At 45.0% G+C, this 16,954-nt stretch overlaps 1 protein-coding gene across 2 annotated transcripts; it reads left to right on the top strand.

Moving 5' to 3' along the window:
* The first annotated feature begins 3,592 nt into the window (after positions 1 to 3,592).
* On the top strand, positions 3,593 to 16,954 carry LOC108029696 (uncharacterized). Of its 2 annotated transcripts, XM_017102159.3 has the most exons (11): positions 3,593 to 3,977; positions 5,183 to 5,318; positions 5,404 to 6,461; positions 6,991 to 7,065; positions 10,701 to 11,894; positions 12,179 to 12,526; positions 14,165 to 14,482; positions 14,542 to 14,689; positions 14,747 to 14,952; positions 15,274 to 15,457; positions 16,322 to 16,954. In XM_017102159.3, exons 1-11 carry the CDS (start codon positions 3,848 to 3,850, stop codon positions 16,650 to 16,652), a joined length of 4,128 nt encoding a protein of 1,375 aa, XP_016957648.1. In that variant the 5' UTR covers positions 3,593 to 3,847; the 3' UTR covers positions 16,653 to 16,954. The 2 variants fall into 2 exon arrangements, with proteins under 2 accessions (XP_016957648.1, XP_016957649.1); XM_017102160.3 differs by lacking the exons at positions 3,593 to 3,977; positions 5,183 to 5,318; positions 5,404 to 6,461; positions 6,991 to 7,065 and adding an exon at positions 9,549 to 9,878.

Genomic DNA, 16,954 nt, shown 5'->3' with positions numbered 1-16,954 from the left:
ACAAATTAAAAAATATTATTTCCAAGCTTTGAAGGTTATATGTTAAAAAACACCGAAGATGCAATTTTTTCATAATTTCAGACTAATTTTCCGATTGTTTCTATGGCAGCTATATGATATTGTCTTCCGATTTTGATCAAGTTTAATTCGAAATTCAAAACGAATTAAAAAATGTTATTTCCAAGCTTAGAAGAATATATGTTAAAAAACAACGAACATATAATTTTTTTTTTAATTTTTTCACCGGTAGTTCCTATGGGAGCTATAAGATATAGTTGTCCGATCCGGCTGGTTCCGACTTATATACTACCTGCAATAGAAAGAAGACTTTTGAAAAGTTTCAGCCCGATAGCTTTAAAACTGAGGGACTAGTTTGCGTAGAAACGGACGGACGGAGGTCAGACGGACGGACAGACGGACATGGATAGATCGACTCGTCTTGTGACGCTGATCAAGAATATAAATACTGAAAAACTTCTGACTGAAATCATTAACCAAGGGTATAATAAATTATTTTACTATATATTTAGTTCAAAATACCATATCTATGTATCTATGTCTACGCTGTCTATATTATAAGAGTTTAGTTAAGGTTTTATAATGTTAGGTACTTAAAATTATAAATAAATTTTTTAAGTTTTATGAATTTTGAAACGCTAACAAAAACAAACTTGTTTAAAAGCCAATTATATGTAAACAATAAAGTAATTATAGTCTAGATAAAGAAGTAATTTTAAAATATGAGAAATTCGTAATATTATTATTTGCTTAATAATCTTCTTAATTTTAAACTATTTAAAAAGCCATTTATATTTAACCAAATTCATTGCTGTTCTAGTCAAGATAAAAAGTAATCTTAAAATGTGAGAAGTCTTTCTCATTATTATTTGCTTAATAATCTTCTTAAGCTAATATTTCATTGTACTTATTTGGCTTTTGGCAATCCCCATTCTGATGACTGGCTAAGGGGCGTGGCGTTTGCACAGACTCAGATTTCCTAGGAGTTCCTGGTATGCAAATAAGCTGCCTAATGAGCTCATCTTGCCCTCGGCGAATCCCATTCCGACTTCGAATACGAATCTCCTGCCTCTGCTGGCATCGAAGTCGATGTTGACTGCGACTGCCGCGCATGCGCCTGCGCAGACTGCGGCGCAGATTTGTGAAGTCGATGGCGAGGCGCTGATGAAGAACAACCCCGGCCTGAATTAGACGACGCCAGCGAGCATGACAAGGTCGGCACTTAAAGGTGTCGCCAATTATGAGACCCACCTCCCCCAACCCACTGCCCGGTCATCACAATCTTTCGGTTTCCCCATCTTTCGAAAATCTCTTTTTCGAGCGTTTTGTGAAAACTCGCTCGAATTAACGCTTGAGTTAAAACCCCAAATGCACTTGTGGGCAGCGGCGAAGCCGGTGGCTGTCCGTTAAATTTGAATTTCACACCGCTTAGAGCGCCCAGCAATGCGGAAAGGAAACTCTCCAGCGCCAAACTAAAAGTCTCGGATTGTTTGCCTCAGGCGCGGTTCTGAATCGACTGCTCCACTGATTCCCGTATTCTTCTCCAAGAGTTCTGCCTCTAATTGCATCAAAAGAAACACAGAACACATAAACAATAATCACGAACACTTGCCTTTATTTTGATGTTTGTAATGAGGGTAGGTATATGAACTGATCTAAGCCTTTTGGAACCACTTACTACATTGTAAGAACAACTACAGCCATGTTGACCCTCCCTATGGTTTTGGCTCTTAATTTATATATTTTTGCAGATGCTATATATTTATTTAAGTACTGCGTTACTTTTTACATCGATTTTTACCGAAGAAGGAAAAAACACAACTCTTGTTGTTTAAAAAAATAATATGAATATACTGTGCTAACATTGGAACGAAAGACGTATTCTCAGTTCATCTTGATCACACATCAGGAAGTAATATTACATTTTCTAATTTCCGTTTTTATACTTTAAGCTATAACATTTAAAAACGAAAGGGTATCAGACATTTTCTGCCTAGGTAAGTTACTTTTCCTGTTACAATTTCATTTTAAACAATTTTCGAGAGTCACTGCCAGCGACTGGGGAGGGGAAATGGGAGGAAAATAGACGAACTCCCAAGTAGCTCCTTCCCTTTCCCTTCCTCGCCACCTGTGTCTCAAGTGGGCGCAGCGTGGGCAATGCTAATGATGATAATGATGATGACGATCTGCAGAGCCAAGCTCCAGCGGCTGTTGCTTCTCATCCACTCCCCCAAACACCTTACGCCTCGTGAGAGATACCATCTAAATAAACAACAACTAAATTACACTTGGAAAAGGGTTCAAGCGTTTGAGGGTAATTAGAAGTTGTTATTAAATTCTAAACCAACTGGAAGAAAAACCTACAAGGCAAAGAAATTTGAGTCGGTATACATCAAACTAATGCTATAAACTACAGGAGAAAATAAAATCATACATATAAGGAAATAACAATAAAATAACAATACCTTTAAAAACGTATACTCCTAAACCGAAGAATCTCGTTTATGAAGCCTTAAACTAAATATAAGTTCTAAAATACTTATTGGTGGTTCCCAATTTATCTCAGTGTGGCAACAACAAATGGCCACGGGAGATGCTTACCTGCCAGCCGCTGCCGCTGCCTCTGCCCGCGGCTCTGTCGCAGCACTGTCGCGTCTGCGCCGCTTTCTGCTCTTCCGATGAGTTTCGAACACAACTAAATCAGAATTTTATTCAGTTTCAATTGTTTAGCGAGTGCGGATCGGCGTCGAGTGCGCGGGCAGCGAAACAAGCCGGAGCCAGCGAGACGGGCCCAAAAAATTAAACAAAAACAGAATCAATTCAAAACATAAAACAAGAACTAAAAAGCAAGTTGAAGTAGGTGTGTGTTTTGGGGCTTTCTTGTCATTAGCAGAAATTTTGGAGATTCGCAAAGTGTCAAAGCGCAACGGAAATGCCGTTACATTCGCTACATTTCCCAGCATAATTTGCCTCGCCCCAAAAAGAAAAGAAGAAAGTGGCTAACGATTTTCACCATAAGATTGTATTTCCCCTCATACGCTGAGAAGAAGTCTCTACCTTCAGCTTAATTAATCATCAAGATTCTTCGCTTAATTGTTTTTTGGCAACTATGAAAAAATAAGTTATTATTGTTTTAGGTAGTTTCGGCATTGGGATGACAAATGCTAAATTTACGCATTGATGAGCACTTTGTCGTTAGAGTTTTAATTACCGGGAGACTCCACAGGCTTTGGTCGAAAGGTCACAGGCACCTGTGCAGTGAACTCTGACGTCATCGCCTGTAAGAAGGCTCCGTAGCGCTTGGTTGGCCAGGTTATTGACTCTCGCCCCCCTCTCCCACTCGAAGTTACAGCCCAGACCCATCATAATTATGTGGATTCGGCTTCTTCCGCAAACGCAGAATCTTGAGCCGCCTCTTGGCCGCGAGAACCCGTAAATAAAGCCGATCTTGGCTCATTTTAACGATCTGCATATTTTGGCAGCATAATTAACGGTGAAAAGAATGTGAAAAGTAGCGAATCGTAACGCGAAAGCCAGAAACACAAACCGAATAAAAACGAATACAGAAAGATACACGCGACTGCAAAGAAAGGCGGAAGAAAGAAGCAGAAGGTTTCTACGCGCCTCGAGCCAATCTCCACCTCTCAGTTCGAAATCTCGCGTCCATCCCGGCGGTGCCCCGAGCCTATCTTCTGGCCAAAAGCCCCAGTGAAACCGCAGATAATGCCAAAAGGGAAGTGCCAAAAAAAGCGAGTTAAGTGAGAGCCAATCTAAAAGAAAGCATCATCATATCGGATTGTGCCGCGGGGTCCCAAATTAATCGGTCCCAATGATCGCGACAGGCGATAATACGCTCGGGAAGCGAATTATGCGCTTGCAGGTAGTGTTTCTCCTCGTCGGCCTTTGGGATTCTACGAGTGCTCTGACCGTCGACAACCAACTGGTATCCGCACGAAATGGTAGGTGAAATATTGAAAGTAAGGGTGATCTATCACTGTGGGCGGCCGTGTACGTAGTGACGAATTGCACTCACAGAATGTGGAAGGGATGTGTGTCTATCAATATCAGCCAAATTAAAAATGAGTACAATAGTTGGACAAAAGGGCTAAGGCCTTTCATTACCTAACTGGTTGAGCAGTAATTCCGTTGTATAGTATAGGAGTTAAATTAGTAAAGAACCTATGTGAAGCTTTATAAATCTTTTCTTTTTTTCGTCACAAAATGGTATACTTTGTGTATTGGATGTGTACAAGTATGATTATTTTTATAATCCAAAAATAAAACGTCGAAAATTCAATAGATTTTAGTTGATAATTATAAATTCGAGAAGCATTTGATGTAAGTTAAGATGTTAATAAACACCACTCAAGCTATTATAATCGGACAATTGGTCGTTAAAACCAGCTTAATGCCCTTTTCAGAACTAGCCTTTTACAAGCACTGTAGGAATGGGAAAATATTCGCATTATAACTATTTAAAGAGTGGTTTTATATACCAGCATTTGTTATTGACCCTTTCTGGCTTTAGTGACAGCGTAAGAGAAATTAATTTTCAAGAATAATAAGTACTAAAGTACTAAATAAAAAATAATTACTCAAAATTCCGAAACCAGCTTCATCGAAGAACTTTGGGGGTGCGTCAACTAGAATTACGCCCCCACAATAGACCTCTCCCTAAATTAAATCTAATTGTCATTGCCCAGGAAATATTTAAATATATTCTAAATGAGATAATTTCTTGGAAAAGAGCAGACCAATCTAACTACCATAGGCTGGGGGCCAATCCGTCAAGCATGTCAGACCACAGACACCGCAGAGCAATGTGTTTTGTTTATGGTTTGACCTTTTTGAATTATTCATGCACTGACAAAAATTCTATGGGTCACCCAAGTGCGCCCCGCCAGCACGCAAAGCTAATAAAATTCAAATTCAAATCCGAATCCGAATGGAGAACAAAGCCAGCAAACAATCGAAAAGAGACAATTGCAGAGTCAATAAAACTAACCTACCGTAGAGTGGACGAAGTGGAGCACCAGCGGTGGCCTTGAAAGTGCAAGTGGGGTGACGCAATTGTTCAAAAGAAGGGGGGGGGGGGGGGGGATTACTTAACTGCAGTCGAACCTTTTGCAATTTCGATCTTACGTTTACCATCTGGCATCGGCAGACTGCTTCGAGCGGATTGCACTGGAGGCGATGCTGCCATTTGAGAAGACCTTCCGCACCGAAGACACCAACTCGCTGAAGATGTGCAAGGAGAAGTGCCTGCAGGCGGGCGAGAAGTGTCAGGCCATCTCGTTCGGGTGAGTCTTCCTCCACCTGTCACCCCTTGATTGCCCAATTTCCATCTTATGTATATATACCCTACTCTTGTTTGGATTTATGCAGTGTGCACCGACGCGGAAACGGCACTTGTCAGTTGTCATCGGAGCAGTACGGCTCCGGGGGCGGCGGGCGTCCGGGGGGCTTGATTTTCGATCCCGACTTTGATCTGTACACGCGCAAAACTAACTGCTTCGACTTGAGCGACAACTCGATTGCCCCCGGTCCTCTGCCTGTGCCCGGTCCCAGTCCCATTTCGCCCGGGCCGACGCCGCTGGATCTGCCGAACCGGCCTTTGGATGTGGGCAATACGCCCGTGCTGGCGGTGAACCCCACGCCCCACACTTCTGGGGGTCCACCTCCTCCGTTGGGACCCTCCCTGCCACCACCGGGCGTCGGCGACCGCCTGTACTTCTCGCACGATCTGTATCCCCTCTACAAGTACCCCACGCTCTACGAGAACAACTACCCGTCGCCCAACGAGGAGGCCTACATTCCCGGGGGCTATGCGGCCAACGCCCCCGAGGTGGATGAGCGATATCGACCGCACTATGGACCCATCGAGCATGCGGAGGAAGAAGGCGTCAGGCCCACGCCCCACAGCCCGCCGAGACCCATCTTTGGGTTGGGCTATGGAAACGGCTACAGCTACGGCTCTCCGGAGAGGTATACCCCGCCAACGGTGAGACCATCGAGTGGTTCCTCTGAGGAGCGTCCCAGCTATGCGGCCAGGCCCCCTCGACCCACTGCCGACCGTCCGGAATACCAGCCCGGTCCGCCACGTCCCACTGATGATCGTCCGGAGTATCCTCCTCGTCCCTACGACAGCTCCACACCGTCCTCCTATGGACCGCGCCCAAGTCCCAGCTATGATCCTCATCGCGAGCCTCGGCCGGACTACACCAATCGACCGGATCCACCGGCAATGTCGCCACATGGCTACGGAATGAACGGGCCTTCGGCACGTCCACCGCCTCCTTACGAACGACCTCCACCACCACGAGATGAGTACGTACGGCGGAACGGCAGCGCCATGAGACCAGGAGACGGATACGGAGGCTACGACGACGACAAGACCATTGCCACGTACTTTAATCCCGATGACTTCATGCAAGGAAATAACAGTGAGTACGGAGGGGGCGATAGCCGTTTGTAATGTTAGTATTTTATATGATAGTATCATTTTTATCATGATGATATTTTGTCTACATCGATATTAAGTTAATGGAGCACCTGACCTTATTAAGTTCACAATTTTAGTTTTTGGTTTGTTAGAACAGATTACCCAGATAGGATAAGATCTTTATGTCCTATCAAAGCAATTGTAGTTATAAGCGCGGCAATTATTTCAAATATTTTAAAACGGTTTGTACCGGTTTTATATTTTATGGGTTGTATGCTTTTAATTTTCTTTAGATATTCCTTAAGAAGTAGGTGTCTAAGTTTTATTTATATTTCTTCATTAAAAGTAATGTAAACGAAACACTAATTTGTTGCTACACGATTATTTAGGATCAAGGTTATAAATTTAAATCGCTCCATCCCTTGAGGATTATTTCAGATTTTCAATAAGAACATTGGGCTTAACATATATATGATACAATAATCGTAAGCTAAATGAAACAACCTTTTAAATATATATTTGAACTTCAGAACGACCCATGCCAGGCGACAGAGATCGGGATAGGGACCGCGACCATTTGGAATACCCCATGGACGAACTAAAGGGTGAGTAAACCTGGGGTGTTCCTTATCCTCGTTCCCCTACCTTCAACTAATTCGCGGATTCGCTTTGCCCCGAAGCTAACCTCTAACCCCAAAGACAGGCAATTGTGCCTATAACCCTATAAAGAGGCTTTGACACGGGTCACTTGAGAGTTGCAACAACAATAAAACAACTAAAATGTAGAATTAACTTGGCGCACAACTAAAACTCATTAGCTTTCGGGGCCCACGCCGACAGACTGGTCAAGTGACAGATGACAGACCCCCGATTGACCCACATTCCCCGGCTTTTATTCGCGTAACAAAACTAAACCCATTAGCCTGGCATAATGCTCATCGGATCCGGGGTCTGGGGCGAGTGGGCGGCTGCAGTAAGCATCGGCATCATTCATAGTCGCATAATATAACAACGGAGCCGAAAGCTCCACCAACTAACCCACCCACCCACACAACGGTATAACAAACCAGGCTGTGGCCAAAGTTTTGATAAATGGCAAGCACAGTAAATGAAAATGCTCAAATTGGGGCCACATGGGTTGTTTGGCTTGTTCGGTTAACTTTGATCATTTGGCTAGGAAATGTTTTAGGTGTATATTAAGAACCCATGCAAACCCGTAAATTAGCAACATATTCGTGTGTGCAAACTAACAACATGGGTCGAAATTACTCACAGCTAAGTGTTATTGTAGGCTTTTTAGCTTTTTCTTATGAGGATAAATAGGAAATAACTAAGAAGATCTTATTTATTTAAATAAAAATCAGGATTACTAAGTAATTCAACGACTCGTAAAATCCATAAATCTACAAATTTAATTTCCAACGGAAATGACCTTCACAATGATGTTGGTATCACGTTAATTACATCATGTTTGCAAATTTAATCCCCCCAAATTAAAGTTCACCTATTTTCCGGCCTCTTCAGTTGTGATCTCATTGCTTTACAGAAGAAATTGAGTTGTCAAGTGCAGAAGATTTATGACACTTCTGAAACTGGCAAGCCAGATCATCAAAGAACGATTTGGGTTTTGATTTCGACGCGACTTCCTTTCGGGTTTCCCAAGTGTGACGGAGTGGAGTACGTGAACCCAGCGGGTGGCGGTGACATAAGCCTACTGAATACCACATGCGCCCAAATGCCAAAAGAATCCAAGTTCAAATGTCAAACTTGATGACGTTGGCGCAATTAATTGTGTTTCTGAGGTGGCGTGTTCGCCAGTTAGTTGCTTGCTTTTATTTGGCGTGGGACAGATCGTAATTTACACTTGGAGATTGGGCTCCACAGTGTGCTGGGAGGCGGAAGCGATCTTCGCTATGTGTATCTCTAGTTTTTGGCGGTTCTATGGGGTTGTGCAAGATCGGAATAGAACAGAACGGAGTGGAACTGCACTCAGCATGCACACTCCTCCGGCAGTCATTGTATGCAAATGCGGCACGAAGTCGGTGCACAAAAACCACCCACACTTGGGGTTCGAGTTTGTAGCACCACCGCGGTGGTGCACCGCCTGACAGCAGTGACATTGGTTCAGAAACGGAAATGCACGCAAGTGGGCTGCTTGGGTGGCTGGGGAGGGGCGCTATGACCGATGGACTTATACCTGTGGTCAGGCTTGATTGGGAAATGCCACAGAACGCTGAGAGGTTTTCAGCAACAAAAGACTCAGGCAAGAAACTTGAAAGTACAAGAAAGTGGTCATTTACCGTATATTATCATTGTTAAAATTTGTTATTTCCGTGCGATATGATAAAAAAAAGTAGTGCTTTGGATTTTCTACTAAAGAATTTATTAGTTTAGGTACATCTATAAAATTTTTTCATTCAATTTAATTAATAAATACAGTAAGCTATAGATATCTTCTGTCAAACATTCGAGTCATAGGGGACTGCTAAATCGGTGTCTAGTTAGTTGGCTCATAAACACCCCGTAATGCCACATTGTAAGCAACTTGGTCCATCCTTGAGCTAGAAACAAAAAAAAAATTAATAACTGAGATGGTCTGCCATTATTCTACTTTATTAGCCCATGATCAGGCTGGTAACTGTTTAGGCCAACTTTCCTGGTACCTCATTAAGACCGCTCTTATTGAAACGAAATAATAGGCGCCCTACCAAGTTGCGGCATCCTTGAGCGAGGTCTGTTCACGGTTGGCTGCCCCGTCAGCATCGCATCTCGCAGCGATCTGTACCCTCGTATTTTCATCTGAATCATCGGCGAAGATAGCCATCTTCCACCGAAAAAACAGCCACTGAAAACGCTCATTATACCGGAGATCCAAGGCTTCTGGGCAGTACGAAGTGCTCTCCGCGTGGCGTCGGAAAAAAGAATCCGCTGGAATGGGAGTGCAGGCAGTTTTCAGATTTTCTGAGCGTCGGAGCGAAAAGCTCCGGCTCAGAAGCGCAGAAGCGAAAAGCTCGAAAATCGCTAGCGATTTTCTAACGCCGTATAAAGCCGCAAGCTTGACCACAGCCGCTGTTCAGTCGCGATTAGAATCGCCAGCGCCGCGCGTCGGAAAAACCGTCCGGAAATCGTGTTCGCGTCTCCGTGTCCTGGGTTCGCGCGGGATGGCCATTTGGCCCATTGTTTCGAGCGCTTGACATTGCACAGAAATTAATTAGCCCAGAACGCAAATCTAGCCATTACGCAATCACATAAAATCACCGCACAGTATAATAGTCTCCCAAAAATATGAGGAGTATCTGTGGGCTCTTGCCACTGCTTGTGCTCTTGTGTCGCGTCCACGACGGCGGATCGAAGTTCGTTAGTCCTACGCGACACACCGACCTCAGCAGCACCATCATCATCGTGGAGGATGCCAAAGGTAGGGGCCCTGGTTGTAGGTCATTCCACTTGGGGCCCGGGCCCAGCTCTCGGCCGATTTCGGAGTGCGTATTAAAGTAATTTGCATAATTTCAAACGTTCTGCGTGAAAAACACTCTGTCTTGGCTGGTAATTTTCCCGGAGATAATCTTCGGTGGAGTACACGGCACCAACATGACTCGAACATAATTTACTCAAAACGGCGGCGGATGTGCCGCAGAAACACAACAGCGAAACACAATTCGACCCGTAAGAGAAACAGAAGCCGACTTGGCCCTAAATGCACTGGGACAAGACAGATGCTCCTCCTGACCAATTTTTCAATTAAGCTTCTTGGTGAAAAGTTTAATAAGTAGCTCTTCTTTTGTTGTTGAATTCTGGAGATACTTTTCTACGATGTTTCATGAACTCCTTTAAGAAAGATTGGCTTTTACTTTCATTTCAATTAGCCCAGATGCTAGGTTGTTAGGTCTGAAACTGATGTAGTGATTATTGTAACACAAAACAAAGCAGTTCTTTTTAACACAAAAGATAGGGCAATTAAGCCTTTTTTAATTAAATTTCCCTTGATATTATTTTTGTTGATATTATTATATTATTCTGAGATATTAGGATATTTTCTTCTTTTAGTGGCGAATACCTTCTTTTTCTAAGTGCAGACACCCATAAAGTAACCCAGCCCCGATCTTGGGTTCTGTCCTCGCTTCACTGCCTCCAAACGTTGAACGGTCGATCTTTGTTCCGCCCTTTTTCGCTGCCCACAATTGCGTAAGACGCAGCCTCTGCAACTGGCACTGCAACACCAACTTGATCTCCTTTTCAGCCTGCTTCCGGCGAGTCCTGGCCGGAAAGAGGATAGCCCCCCACTTCGTGCGCCGCTCCATATCCTGCGAGCGCGTGGAGGAGTGCATGCGGGAGTGCGGCCGGGAGCGGCGGTTCATGTGCGAGGGCTTCAACTACCGGCTGGATCCCTCGGGTCACGGCCAGGGCGATTGCGAGCTGGTGGAGATGCCGCTGGCCCAGATGGACCTTTACTCCAGCCCGGATCGGCGAGACACCAATCTGCTGAGGCATCCCGACTACGACTACTACGAGAGGGACCGCAATGCTCCAAGCAGCTGTCGTCGCAGTGCTTGCCAGGATTGCTCCAAGGGCCCCGTGAGCAGCCAGCCAGTCTACTTCAAGCCCAGTGGAGGAGGAGGATTTGGAGATAGGGATCGAGACAGGGATCACTATCGCCCGCCGAGCAGTACAGCAGTGGATCACTACCGCGGTCCATCGGGTCCTCCGGGGAGTTCTTACGAGCACCGACCGCCCATCTCCACGGAGTTCCATGGCTCTCACAGCTCGCACAGCTCGTCCTCCTCCGCGTCCTCTTTTGAGTTCTCCTCGCATGGTTCTGGTTCTAGTTCGGGTTCCATTTCCGGATTCTTTGGTCACACCCCGCCCAGCAGCTATGGCGGAGATCACCCCTACGTGGATCGCCACGATCCGCTGCACTATCGCCCTGGTAGACCAGATCGTTGGGAAACTCTGCCGAGCAGCTCCGGCTACGACAGCTCCGCGTACAGACCGCCACGTCCGGAAACGGATCGCATCGACAAGTACCGTCCACCCTATCGTCCTGGCTCAGATTACTCTCCCTACCGACCGCCCAGTCGGCCGTCCCACAACTACCTCGATCGAGACAACGCAGGTCCTCCGGGTCCTCCAGGCTCGTACAAGAAGCCCAACAAGTTCGTACCCTATCTGATTGGTGGCGAGGACAATTGGGGACACTACGGAGGCAGTTACGGCGGGAGCAGCAAGCACTCCTCCTATTCTTCCTCCTCGTATTGGGGTCTTACTGAGTCGCAGCGGCGCAAGGATCAGCAGGACTTCAACTATTTCCAGCTGGGAGCGCCACACCGCGAGTCCAACTCGGTGCTCAGTTATCCGGGATCAGGTTACGAGGAGGATTACCCCAGACGGCGCAACGACTATCGCCAGCAGTGGACGCGAAGGCCTGGACAAGATGGTAAGTAGTTCTAGAAACCCGGATAGTTGTATAAATAGGTCTCCATTTTCGGATAGGATCCATTAGATTCTAATTTGAAGCGCACAGAATTGACTTAAATTCGAATGGTTTTATTGTAAAATTATAGTTCTGTTAACTATTTTCGGCTCCTTAGTGTTGTTTTTGAATATAATTATATATTGAACGGATTTACCTTAAATAGAATTGGGAAATGTTTTACTAGGGCTGCTATTTATATTTTTAGCGTAGATAAAGTTTCGTTATTTTGTAATCTTTACCTTCAGAATGCTCGGCCAAAACCAGCGAGGGATTCCGACTGCACAAGACCGCCGTGAAGCACGCCTTCAACGTGCCCACCTTGACGGAGTGCGAGCGCCTGTGCTCGGACCAGCGGCCCAGCTTCATCTGCCACACGTACAGCTACCGCTACAACCAGGCGGGCAGGGACAACTGCATGCTCTGCGACCGACCCATCAACATGCTCGACTACTACGTGGACATCGAGCCGGACCGGGACTACGACATCTACTCCATGGCTGACGACATGGACGTGTGCCGGCAGCCACCTCCCCGACGACACGATACCGCTGGTCCCGGGCCCAGCACTGCGCTCTCGGATCCCAGAAACGCACGTAAGTCTGGTCGAATATTTAATGGCTCTTCTCTTGAACCCCTACTACTAAATGAAAACATTGCTTAAAAGGGCCAAACTGTGTAGATAATATTGTTCCGCATTATACTCGCTAGTCGTAAGGTAAACCGGTCTACTAAACTCGTCGGAAAGTAGGTAACAGGTATTTACCTTAGCTTTTCCAACCCCAAAATAAAGCGTCTAGAATTTCGGGATTTGGCATGAAGACTCTTAGGCTTCCACTCTGACGCCCACAATCGACCAAATCACGTGAATTAATATTTAGTGTAATATTTGAAAATATTCAAATGAAATTGTGTTCCTTTTATTAATACGCATCTACATGCCAAAAATTAACTATTTATTATAAAGCTATGACCAATCAATCAGGATTACTAGGCGAGTCGATCTAGCCATGTCTGACTGTCCGTATAAATTGTTTTGTTAAAATCTGTCGGTTTCGTTGGGGATGTTGATTAATATAATACATATTTATATTTATTTTTTTAATATGTTACGTTTGATATATATGTTAAGTTTGATTTATAGGATTGAACATCTCAGTGTTGCGGTGGAGGGCGAACAAAAAAATCTGTAATTAAACAATTTACATAATTGAATTTATATAATTATTTAATTAAAGAATCACTTACCTGAATTAAACTTATAAACTGGTTCTGCTGACTTTGACAGCGGCTTAGTGTTTTTGCCTTCTGAAATGCCCCTAGGAAGCGAAGAGCTGGTGTCGAAATTGAAAGGAGAGGAAGTATTTGGGAACATAGGAATAAGGATAGAAGAGTGTTGGATATGTGTGGGAACTGTTTTGGACTAGTAGGTTGGAGACAAGTCCTTAGGGACGATGTGATCTAAGCGGTCTATTAATTAATCCACTGTTTTGCCTCTAAAGTTGGATCTGGAGCATCCCCAATAGGGAATCAAGTCGTTGAATTTCCTAAGAGGACTGTGGGACGACTTTTTCGGTTGCTTATCCGAGATCTTTCGGTGGGTATCAGTGATGGTTTGGTCAAATCTCAGTTGGTCAACCGATAGGTATAGACGAGACAAAATACATACTAATTTCCATTTCAGGTACAATTTTTATTCTAGCATTATAAGTCTGGGCGGTGTGTGGGCGTGGCTAAGAGACCTTAATCTGAAGTCCCAGTTCCTAGCTTGCTGAGATTACAGTGTTCATAGGGACGACTTTTTAAGTTGTAAGGAGTCTGTTGTAGTGTTGAGGTACTGGGTTTTTATGAAGTGTAGAAGTGTTGAATATGGGAGCGGGGTGGTTTTGTGTTGCGTGAATCTAGCGAAAGGTTAAGCTTTTAGTTTTGGGGTTCCCCCATTTCACAATCGTATGAAACGTAGGTTAACCTGCGCGCTAGCTTGCACTTGCATTGATTGTATCGTAATTCTGGGATATTGTTGTTTAGCCTGTTTTATTGTATGTTTTGTAGGGGGTTTTTTAGCTGATCGAGGCACGGCTGATCTCAAGGAGAATACAATTGGAATTGAATAATCGGTTTTAATGTTTTGTCTAGTTTTGTAATAAGCCGATTAGTAACAATTATTTTGATATCTTAATCTTATTAATAATCTTATAAGACGGAATTATTTATTTGCCAAATCACCTTTCCAGAGTGCTTCTTCCGAGCAATCGATGCCACCCGATTTTTCAAGTCGATCGTGCGCGACTCGCTGACCGTCCGATCTGTGGGCGAGTGCGAGATGGAGTGCATCCGCTCCACTAAGTTCACCTGCCGGGCCTTTGCCTTCCGATATGGCCAGCAGCGCCATGCTGGAGTCATCGACAACTGCCAGCTGAGTGACTGGCCGGTGAGGGACATGGACAAGGAGCGCCATCTCATTCTGGACGCAGCCTTCGACATCTTTGAGCGAGCGAGCTATGGACATGGGTGCGAGATTCAACCAATTGTGGATGAAAAACACAAGAAATGTGGGTTCATAAAGATATCTCTGCTCCTTAAGAAGTTGTGTTAAAGTGTCTTACCTCAGTATGCTATTTGGGATATGGATCGCCGGCTAGACTCCTGCCCCCGGCCATCAAGAAGGTGATATCTGTGCCCTCGGAGATGGCCTGCAAGAAGGAGTGCATTCGCTTCCGGGACACGACCCCGTTCAAGTGTTTCGCTTTCAGCTATGGGTTAGTATAAGAAGATACAAATGCCTAATGTAACTTAAGTCCCTTTCTACAAACCAGCTCCCATGCCAGCTCCTTCAACTGCGAACTATCCGATCTGGATCAGACCGAACTGAAGCTGGATGTGCACTATGCACACACCAAGGATCGCGACTTCTGGCTCTTCGCCTGGAATCCCTTCGACTGGACCTGCCGGGACAAGGTCAACACCATTGGAGGATCGCGGGTCAACAATGACCGGCGTATGGACATATTCCGGGAACCGGGTAAACTCAACCTACTAACCTGTTGCACCTCGATCCAAGTGTAAATAACCGGATCCGGCTGCTCTAAACGGGCAGCGGACTAGCATTAGTTGTGTATTACTAGCATTAGAACCTGTGTAAATTAGTTTGTAGCGGAGAATGTTGTGTAAATAACGTTTACTAGCATGTACAGCGCTCCCAGTCCCAGAATAACCGAAGGCGAATCCCCCAAAAAGCTACTAACCGATCGTTTGCATGCCACCGTACTCGAACTCGATCCCGATTATCACCCCCAAACCCCGTGCTCTCGACCTCACTAAACCCGCTTCTTGTCCGCTCAAGGCGACGTGGCCTGGCGCCACTACACCGTGTCCGGAAAACCCTGCCGCCGGAGCAGCCCCTGTGCTAAGAATCTGATCACGGGCTTCTACTCCTGCGAGACGGACGCCTCCGAGGTGGGCTCCTGGGACTACTGCTGCAAGGCGGACCACCCATGTGGCTACAGCAAGGGCTTCGATTATCCCTGGTAAGTGAAAGGAGCCCGTGTTCCATCCTTAACATATTACATTATCCATATGATATGTCCTTAGCTTTTGTCCTGGTGTTAAACTAAAACAATGTTTTTATAATTATACCCATTACTCGTAGAGTAAAAGGGTATACTAGATTCGTCAGAATATATGTAAAAAGCTAAAAGGAAGCGTTTCCAACCCCATAAAGTATATATATTCTTGATCAGGATCACTAGCCGAGTCGATCTAGCCATGTCCGTCCTTCCGTATGAACGCTGATTTCTCGGAAACTTTAGGAGGTAGAATATTCATACTTGGCATGCAGATTCCTTGTTTCAGCGGGGTGCCACGACCACTCTAACGCCCACAATCCGCGAAAATCTATAGAAACAAAATTTTAACTGAAATGCATTTGTCTTATCAATACATATCCACTCACCAAAAAAAAGTGCCATCTAACGCCCACAAATGGCCAAAACGCTTAAATCTGTCTGCCGCCCGCTTAACATCTACTGAAAAAGCCGCTCTAAAATATCGCGCCCTAAAATATCGCTTTGCTGCTTAAATACCTTCATTATCCTTTTGCTCCCTTAAACTGAGTAACGGGTATTTGATAGTCGAGGCGCTCGACTATAGCGTTCTTTCTTGTTTTGACTTAGCCTGCATTCAAATTATAAAAAGTGACTTAAATTATGCAACAATCTATTTGAAACACAGAAGTAGAAAAAATTTATTCAAAAAGACTATCCATAAAAGTAGTACCTCTTAAAGCAAAAGGGTTTTGAAAAAACATAAGAAACTTTGTGCCACCCTTTTATAAGTCAGTGATAAGTGCTTTTTAATACTAATTTTCATCCATGATTTTCCAATTTTTGCAGGTGCTTTGTGGGTGACGAGTCGGACCAGTGGCGCAAGTGCAGCGACCGGTACTTCCCCGGCAAGAACGGCACCCAGCCGACGCACTCCCACCTGGGACTGCCCAGTGGCAAGGAGAAGCAGAAGCATCCACTCCCTCATCCCCATCACTCGCAGCCGGCGACGGCGGCCAGCAGCGAGTACAGCCAGCATCCACCTCGACCGGGCGGATTGCAGAGCCTGAGTGACTTTGCCGCCGCCCGTCTGTGGCCCGTGACCTACCTGTACAGTGAGGGCCCGCCCAACGCCACCGAGTTCAGCAACTTCGTCGACTGCAACAAGGAGTCGTGCTAGTGGGGCGCAAATCTAGATTATGAGTAGCTGATTAAGACATACTTGTGTACAATAGGAACCCCAAACCCGAAACCCCGCATACCTCTAAAATCACAGATCTACTCGGACCGCGTGGACGTTGTCGTTGTGATCATCATTGAGATTGGATACCATTGTCGTCAGAACCAAAACCAATTAACTTATTAACTTAGCCCCCCAGAATGTTGAATGCAACCTTAATGACAGCTTGCGTGCAGGCATTCTTTGTACCTATAAGCTGAATTGTATGTATTATTAATAAAATTAGTTTTTATGAAGAAAAA

This window comes from Drosophila biarmipes, chromosome 2R (assembly GCF_025231255.1).
Source record: "Drosophila biarmipes strain raj3 chromosome 2R, RU_DBia_V1.1, whole genome shotgun sequence".
Classification (NCBI taxonomy): domain Eukaryota; kingdom Metazoa; phylum Arthropoda; class Insecta; order Diptera; family Drosophilidae; genus Drosophila; species Drosophila biarmipes.
Note: the sequence above shows the minus strand (reverse complement) of the source record. Positions and strands in the feature narration are given on the sequence as shown.

Bases quoted from the DNA above. Each gene is read 5' to 3' on its own strand.
- LOC108029696 (XM_017102159.3), top strand. From the start codon at position 3,848: ATGATCGCGACAGGCGATAATACGCTCGGGAAGCGAATTATGCGCTTG. The intron at 14,690-14,746 runs GTTAGTATAAGA...TCTACAAACCAG, and splicing joins TGTTTCGCTTTCAGCTATGG to CTCCCATGCCAGCTCCTTCA. The intron at 14,953-15,273 runs GTAAACTCAACC...TGTCCGCTCAAG, and splicing joins GGACATATTCCGGGAACCGG to GCGACGTGGCCTGGCGCCAC.